The sequence below is a fragment of the Cariama cristata genome, unplaced genomic scaffold (assembly GCF_000690535.1).
Source record: "Cariama cristata isolate BGI_N322 unplaced genomic scaffold, ASM69053v1 scaffold9357, whole genome shotgun sequence".
Classification (NCBI taxonomy): Eukaryota; Metazoa; Chordata; class Aves; order Cariamiformes; family Cariamidae; genus Cariama; species Cariama cristata.
Genome location: NW_009626061.1, coordinates 81,570 through 90,989, shown reverse-complemented (window position 1 = coordinate 90,989; position 9,420 = coordinate 81,570). Strand labels below are relative to the sequence as shown.

The 9,420-nt window shown below is 34.7% G+C and overlaps 1 protein-coding gene across 1 annotated transcript in view; it reads right to left on the bottom strand.

Annotated features, from left to right (window-relative positions):
- Positions 1 to 9,420, bottom strand: part of AKAP9 (A kinase (PRKA) anchor protein 9) — an 86,062-nt gene that overhangs the window by 30,426 nt on the left and 46,216 nt on the right. Inside the window, exons 22-24 of the mRNA XM_009703869.1 lie at positions 7,469 to 7,631; positions 2,589 to 2,801; positions 60 to 292 (exon numbers count right to left, since the gene is read on the bottom strand). Coding sequence (XP_009702171.1) covers positions 60 to 292; positions 2,589 to 2,801; positions 7,469 to 7,631 — 609 coding nt within the window. The remainder of the gene's footprint in view (positions 1 to 59; positions 293 to 2,588; positions 2,802 to 7,468; positions 7,632 to 9,420) is intronic.

Sequence of the window (9,420 nt, the reverse complement as noted above, 5' to 3'; positions counted from 1 at the left end):
CCAAACCTCAGTAACGGTGCCCACCCACCTTCATGAAACTAGCCTTCTACCATACTTACATCTAGAAACTTTCTTGTTTTTTCAAGTTGCTTCTCCAAAGCCTGGTTTTGCTGCCTTAAGTCCATTAGTTCCTCATTTTTTTCTTGCTCTAGCTCTAGGAAACGATTGACCTGTTCTTCCAAGTCTATTTCCAAGATTTTCACTTGCTTCTGAAGGTCATCATACTCTTTTTCAGCTTGACGCTGTACTTCAATTTTTTCTTTCATTAGCTTTTCTGTTTCCTCCAGCAATTCTGGTTATAATAAAAGCATCACACACTACTTTCAGATATGAATAGTTAGTAATGTTATGAAGCAAAACCACTCCCCAAGGTATCCATGCTGTACTCTGCAGAAGGATGTAAACTGGTTTGGGTTTTTACTATTTTTTCTTTTTTAGAAAATGTATTTCTTCTGAGAAATAATCAAGATAATCACTAAAGCAAATTAAAACTACTATCCTTTAGTTAGTCTTCAGAGGACTGTTAGTGAAGTTGAATCAGATTACTTCCCTGTTTAAGTTTCATACAAATTAAAAAGTCTTTGTATAATTGAAAAGAAAAGAAAATGCATGGGTTCAAACTACAGATAGAGTCAGCACAGGGGTTCACAATGAAGTATAGAAAACCCAACCTGTTTCTCATCCCCAGCGTCAGTAAAATCAATCCACTCCCAGTCTTCATCATTTAATGTGATATATATAGAAATAATTTGAAGGAAATGATGAAAGACTTAGTGAGGTTGCCGGGTAGACAGAGAGGGAAATTACTGACTTGTAACTGGAGCTTTGTAAAAGCAGTGACTGCATGGATGCCTAATTTTGAATCCTCAAGAAAAGGCTGGCAAGCATATATAGTAAAGCCCCAAACCACTCTGTTAAGATTCTTAAACCACAGCCCATCGAAGTATTGAAGTACGTATTAACTAACCGTACAAATTCCTTGAGGTAAAATCCAAACTGTAAAGTGCAATTACATTTGGAGAATCTTTAAAACACGATTGATATTTAGACAGAAACAATACAATTTACTTTCATTATAGAAGAAAGATCCTTTATGCACCATCATCTTACATCATATTAAACCAATTCTCATTTCTAGGTAACCATTATATATCAATATAATACAGTGTTTACTTATCATAATGAACGACTCAGCTGTGTTTGGAAATAAAAAAAAATAAAAAAAATAAAAGGCTACAAAAATATCCCTCCAATACCATCTAAGCATCTGTAATTCATAGGTGAATAAGATGATGGTTATTCATGAATTTGCTTATTATATTTAGAAATTATAAGAAATGATGTTAGCGAAATGTAAAACTGAGTATGAAATACAACATCAAAGCTGCAGGCCAGTAAGAATTACAAGTAATGTCAGTAAGCCAAAAGCCCAATAATCCTGATTAACAATGTCAGTACATCTAAGTCTTCCACCCAATTACAGATTGGCCATGCAACATACAAACACACCTGCTTGGGAAGCTGCATCGACTGCAGCATCTACTAGGCCTAGGAGAATAGAGAGAGAGAAAACAAAAAAAAAAGAGGCAAAGTAATTCACATGCCAGCTACAGTTTTCTTGTGGTGCAACAATGTAAGAGAAAATGAAGCCAAAGATAGATGTGGCATTTAATGACAAAGTTGTTGAGATAACTTAGGGAATGTGGTAAGTTATTCTGGTATGCATGATATAAGTACCTACACATATTTATAGAACTGTTTATCCTTACAGTTGTTATACATGAAAATAACTTTAAAATATTTAGAAACCTAAAATATAAACTGGAATTTAACATAAAACTTCATCCTGCTATTTACAATGTAAGCACTGCAATCTTTGAAATATCAGTACTTCTTAAAACACCACTATTCTAATTTTCTTTCCACCTCAAACAGAAAATATTAATTTAAGTCATTAGTTTAAGCAAGAATTAAAAGACATGTTTACTTCATGAAGGTAAATGGGTTTTTTTTGAGTAAGCAGTTAGATTACATTGACGTGGTATCTATCCGGAATTTTCACCATCAGTGCTGAAATTTTCCTTACCTTATCACTATCTTACCATGCAACTTTTGTGCCATTCTTCCCCAAGAGGCATTTGTTAGAAAAGTATATCTTTTGTGTCTAAAATAAGTATGGCCATCATGTGTAGTTCAGTCATGTTCTAGTAGATACACTTGCTAGTCCCTCTAAAACTCTGTTTGGGAAGTATTTAGACCAGTATTTTTATCCATAGGTGCTAACTTCAAGATACTCCATCTCCACTGATAATACAAATAAAACCAGATTTTCAGAGGTATCAAGCTTCTGATGGCTTAAAGAACAACTGTGATTGCTCAACACTTCTGAAAATTTAGTCATTTTTTGTTTAAATATCAAGAAAAGTCACCATGCTAATATTAGGCATCAGGTACGAAAATACCGCATTTTGCCCTATCACATTTTTATTAATGATTAGAAAGAGGGAGGGGAAGAACCTTCACCAAGATTACTCATTTTATTTGAAAGTATGAGAAAATCCCACAGAAAGATTGTGAGGAATACATACGCTGCTCTATTGGCCCCGCATCTGCTCTCATGGCGTCCTTCTGTCTGGAGAGTAACTCCTTTTCTTCCTGAATCTGCTGCTGTTCAGCCTCTAACTCCTGCAATTTGTTACCTGTACACAGTAGTTCTTGCTCAAGATGGTCAATTACATCTATTTTTTCCTGGAGCTGTTTTTCCAGAAATGCTTTTTCATCTGCATAACCATCAATGAGGCCTGTAGAACATCAATTTGGGGGCAGATTTAATAGACAGTAAAGAATGATTTGAATTTTTTGCATACTGAAATCACTATAGTATTCTCACATGAATGCACATGCATGTTAGATACTCAGCATCTGACAGCTTCTACTCCTGTCCTTGCTATTCTTCCATAATGAACAAATTACAGGAAGGATAGCAGAAGACCAAATGTAGCTCTGAATTTTTTCTCAGTGAAAGACCTCTGGAGAAAACAGGAACTCCAAAGCCAAGGAAAAATAAGTGTGTAATAAACACAGGAGAAATAAGAAATTTCAAACAAATTCAGGTCCCAGGTGCCATTTTAGGTGCCTCAAGACATTTGTCTAACCTCAAACCACAGTTTCTGTAAGATCGTGAGTCTCCTGTAGCTCAGGTGTAATACAGATGCCTCTAACATCATAAGGCACCAAAACTAGCCATAAGTGTCCATGTTTAGCACCTGAATCACTCCCAAAAGCTCTTTAACTTTTAAGAAACGATTTAATTTCTTTACCATTAATGCACAATTCCTAAAGTAGCACAGAACAATTCATGATCTTTTTAACAGAGAATTTGGGACACTACCTTGAGATTGTGTCTTGTATGCCTTTAAAAATTGCTTCAGAGTGAAGGAGTTTATCTGAAAATCTGAGGGGGAGCTCTACTTTAGCTTTATGAATGATGTTACGGCTGTAAGAAATGGCATCATCTTGGAATGATGCAGAAGTGAGTACAAAGCTAAAGAGCTAGGGAAAAACAGTGAATTTCCTTGAGGGCTGTACAAACTAAACTGAGATCCTGTAACAGTATTGGCTTCAGAAGATTCACACCAGTCTTTTCAGAAACATCTGACCACAGAACACAAAAGACATTTTTACTGAGTGACAGAAGGTACTAAATAGGTATCCCAGATTTCCATGGTAAGGTGTGTTCTGTCACATTGGATACTGATGATTCCAAAAGACAGGACATCAGTCGTAAGATGTCTAAATTTTCTCAGTTAGACACACCCACCTACCTCACAGGTTTCTTCTTACTAAATCCACAGAATCTAAGTAGTATTTTTTCAATATCAAACTATTTTCTATATGAAAGTACTTTATCTGTATAAATCTACAGTCTTGAGTCAATATTAAAATGGATTTTACCCTGGCTTGAGAATATATGAAAACGAAAGACGTTTCCATTTGTTATCAATGTAGATGAAGTAAAACCTCTGTGAGCACTTAGTTCCACATCAGAGGAAATTAAGTAACAGTGGTCTTTGCATACACAGTCTGAGAAACACAGGTCTGGGTCCTCATCCATATCAATCATGCACTGCTTACCAATCTTTTTTCCCAGACTTGGATTCACAGAGAGCACAGCTGCATATAGGAACTGGTTGTTGAAACAAAAAATACTAACTAGAAACATCACTAACAGCATTTCAAAAATTTGAGGCAATATAAACTCTAGTAGTTATTCTCACTGTATCAGCTGCTGTTCACGAGTACTTAGCAGACTGGAAGTTGAGAGCGCACTCCCAGGTTAAATGGAGTGCATGCCCCCACCAAAAAGGTATGAACAATGAAGAAGAATTCTCCTAAGATCACATGTTGTGTATTAACTCCTGCCTCTTTTTTTTTTTTTTTTTAAGAGATGTAATGAAAGTTGTCAGAGGTCAGCAAACAAATTGGCATTAGCTTTTCTATCACATTAGATAAGTCATATCTGACACGACTAGAACACTAGAGATTTGAAAATGTCTGCCACAGCAGTTTTTGTGATAAGAAAGAAATTATCAAAAATGACACATTTTATCTCAAGAGAAGACAGAGTACTATCAGATGCATAATGAACTAAGGCATTGTTCCACATACCTATCTAAGGAATTTGATGAGAGAATGTAGTTTGGCTTGGTCAAACTATGCTCACAACTCAGTTCAATGAGCAGAAGAAATTAAATAAAAAGAGTTCTACGGCATTTTTATTTCGTTATACACAACACCAAAAAAAAGTGCCTGTCATTTAGAAGTGCATTAATTTCAAAAGTTCACAGAAAAAAAGGATGAAAAAAGATTTAATTAATTCAGGAGTTAGAAAGCATTAAAGCAGAAAGAGAGATAAATTAGCTGAATTCCTGCGAAAGACTGAATTAAATCTCTACATGTGACATAAATCTACACCTCACTTAAAAGCTCAACTGTGCAATAGATTTATCAAGGGCTAAAACTATCATCAAATTCTGCCTCTTATGTTCCAGAACTGTTCATGAACCAAATCATCACAGCCAGTCTTACAAACTGACATTGCTATTACTGTGATTAAAATTAAATTCCAGCTAAAAATTTTGAAGACTGTTTCCACTTTATATGCTTTCAAGTTTTTTTTTTCCCCAATAGAACGTTATCAGATAAAATCCAGAGTGCAAAACATAGCTTCATAGCTCTTACTAGATTTTTGTGTTTAATAGACTTTCTTTGCTAGTAAAAAAATACATATGTGACTCATGTTGTATCTCCAAACCAGGCCGTGATGGAATATTTCAAGCATTTAATAACATTTTTCAGGTAAATTTTTCCTTCATTTGCATATGGGCGATCCCATTATCTACAAACTGGCATCCAGTAAGACTTTGCAGTTACTTTGCTGCTATTAGTTTGTTTGCACAAACAAATATTATAACAGATGTGCATTGCTCAAAAGAAGAACCTAGTTAATTTTAGATTTTTTTGCTTGTCTGGCAGTAATAGGATAAAAACAATAATAAAAATACAAAACCAAAAAATGTGTAACAAGTAGGTCTCGTTCTGTGGGATGTCATCTGCAAATACAATTATGCATGCACTCTTTGCAATAGAGCTCTGCACAAACGGAAATGTATTTATTGTAAATGAAAAAACAAGCTCATAGTTCTTAGTGGAGAACCAGATTAAGCCAAAATATACAGACCCAGAAGGCAAAGTAACAGAGACAAGTTCATAATAAAAACTTTTTTTTTGAAATAAACAAAATTAGTGTATAGTATTATTTTTAACAATGCTACTTGTAGGATTAAACCTATGCAGACAGCTCTGACATTATGACAGATTCCTACCTTTAAATAAAACTTAACACTAACCTCTCTGCTTTGTCCTAATGTATTAGCCTATTTTACTTTACTATTGAAGATTCGTGAATAAAAATTCTATCAAGACAAAAATATCAACCTCCAAGGAAAGCAGCAACAGACATAAAAGCTGCCTATGTTCTGAAATTCATCAATACTAAACAGCTTTGTAACTCCATCTCTGCAAGAATATAAATTCCTAGGTCATCTATATTTTGGTGGAAGATTTCATCTTTTTTGCATGTTAAAATGTGTTCCATACAGGACTTTTTTCACTCTTAATTTAATATTTAAAAAAAGTAATGATGCCTTTTTCAGATTTGGATCTATTCCTCTGAAATCAATTATCCTCCTTTCTAGTTTTGCTAAAGCTACTGAAATGCTGCAGCCAGCACTCGTGTTGATAATTCATACAGCATAAATGTTGTGTGTTGACAGGCTACGAACTGTCCCTCGCACCACATTTTAGATATGTGGCTTAGAAACCTGCACTTCTTTTCAGGTTATGTGTGTCCCAGCTACTAATAGTGTGTGAACTCATGTTGGATTATCTGTCTATGTAAAAAGAAGAGGAAGGCTTGCAGGATAGCATTGTCCAGCAATAAAATTTGGCTATGAAACTTTACTCTATGCTTCCACTTTGAAACAAGTCTGCTGTTTGAAACAAGTCAAAACTAACTAAAATATCTTTCTGCTTACTACTACAGAGATCCTACCTATAGGGTAGGTGTTTTTTGTGTCTTTTCCAGATGCTAATTACAAACAGATAATGGTAGAAATGCTGGGTGGAAACAAAACATCCAACTATTGAAACAATAAAGCTACTTCTAAAGAATAAATTAAGCGTCTGTCAGATGTGAACATATTCTCCTGATGTCAGAAAAGATTATTAGCTTTTCCCCATCATAACACCCTACAATTTTTAATTGCTTCCTTAATGCAGTTGCAAATAGATAAAAAGATCACTTCAGAGTGCAAATTGAAACATACCACCACAACAAATTCAGAATGAAGGTTCTACGTTTTTATCCATGTTTATGCAGAAATAAGTCAAGGTCAAGAGGCAGCAGGCACAAAGTGAAACATGGGAAACTTCACATGGGAAACTGCATTTCAACATACAAAAAAAATTTTTTTTTTTTTTTTCCCCCCTTTCCCCTCTCTGATGGTGGTCAAACACTGAAACAGGCTGCCCAGAGAGGTTGTGGACATTCAAAACTTGACTGGACACAGTCCTAGTCAACCTGCTCTACCTGACCCTGCTTTGAGAGGGGTTGGAACAGATGATCTCCAGAGGTGCCTTCCAGCCTCAACTATTTATGATACTATGATTCTAAGTTGTTAATATTTAAGCTTGTCTGCACAAACAGACATGTTATGATTAAATAAATTAATTTTGAGGATAACATTAAAAATAATAGGTTGGCTATATAAGTCAGACAATAATAAGTGAGACCAAGTTAGGAAACAGATTCACAGAGTGGTTGATGTTGGTAGGGACCTCTGGAGGGCATCTTGTCCATAACTATCCAGAAGGCAAAGTTCAACAACTCATCACAAAAGCTACTCACCTTCAGCTTTACTAAGCTCCAAAGCCAACTGCTCTCTGGCTTTGGTTTCTTCATTAAGACGTTCTTGTAGTTCTTCCTGGTACTTGATAAATTCTGTGGCCTCCTGTTGCTTTTTGAAGGACTCTCGCATGAGTTCTGTCTGAGTAATTTTAGCATGTTCAAGCTACCAGAGGAAAAAATTACACAAGTTAGATAAACCAAAGGTTTTCTGATAAATAACTATTCAATTTAATTAACAGTTGCTTTACAGTGTGATAAGAAGTCTCACACAACTTCACTAGACATTCAATAAGATCTTTACTGAACACACATTTGCAGACTACAATAGGAAGATTGACTCAGTACAAAAGTCTAAGCAAATAGACTTTGTCAGTATAGTGAACTCAACGAGCCACCTGGCTAAATCCGTATCTTTGTTCCGGTAATTCCTGGTATATGAGTTTACACTAGATTCACCTTTATTTACATACAAGTTTTGTACTAAATACGGGTAAGCCATCACCCACCATATACTTAGAATGGCTAAAATGCATTGCATAAAAGTGGCAGAAGTTTTGATATAAATCGACACAAGCAGTGCTTCATCTGTTTTTCTCCTTAAAATGAAGACAAATGAGAACACGAGGAAAAGGTGAATTTTGAATATACTGCACTTTTCAACAACAAGGCAGTAAAGCAATACTTCTTCCAACTGTGTCCACCTAACAGAATTATTAAGGATTTTTTTATTCTTCTCTGCTTGTCTGATGGGTTAATATTTAATGTATACTACCACAGATATAGTGCAATCTCACCACATCACTATCCTAAACTACTGGAAAGCCAAGACTGAAATGCATAAAATTGTATACTTACTGCCCAGTTTAGACAAAACCAAAGTGATAATTTCAAAATGAATTAAAATCAGAATTACAAAAGCAAAATAGTACAGAAGGAACATTACTCTACTGTTAGAAGTTTTGATTACACAAAATGTTCATCTAAGATAACAGCAAACTGGAGTCAATTACCAAGATCTCTACTTCTCAACTGATAACACTTACAACCTACATCCACCTCTCTGAGGGACACAAATACAAACTGTCAGAGCTGAACCAGGCATGAGTTCTTTGTGTGGCTGTATTCCAAATAAGACAACTTATTTTGAGTAAGAACAACATCAGAAAATTATATAACACATGTTCCTGCTCCTCTCCCTTTTTTTCCTTTTCCTTTTTAATATTATGGATATTGGCAGATATTTGTAAGATAGTAACATCTATGGCTTTGCTACAATTTCTATAAACATATTCTTTCTCTCAATTTCTTCAAAAATAAAGGCGCTCTCACCATCTCCAGCTAAGTTCGTAAGTATGATCAGTTTGCTTTAAAATCTCAGAAAAAGGGGTTAGGAACATTTCATAGAACATTGCACACAAAATTATCCACTTATAAATGAAATTACACTTTGAAAAGAACGTCTGAATAATCAACACATTGTCTTTTATAATACACTGAATTTAAATAATTTATTTCTTTTCTACAGCATTCCATTTTAGATGGACATCATTAACATGAACTATTTATTCTGACAGGAGTTAAAGAAAAGTATAAATACTGCAGCTGAATATCTGCACTGGTTTGAGATATTTTAAAAATCACGGAGTATTCTTACTTTATTCTTACATTTTGAAGTGCTTAAGAAAAGACTCATCTCAGACAAAAGGGAAACATACGATAGGTTTACTGTACATACACAACCATAAAAATGGCTTACTCAAATGCATCAAATACTCCAACTAAAACTCAGAATAAAACTATTCTCCAGCTCTTTTCAGTAATAACAACGCAAAGTATTATCAAAAGTATCACAGGGCAAAACCAAAAAGCAGCAAAAACATGAATATGATTTTTCAAGAACAAAAATTTCTTCATGGGATCACTGGAATCCATTAGCAAGTTTGTGTTAGTTA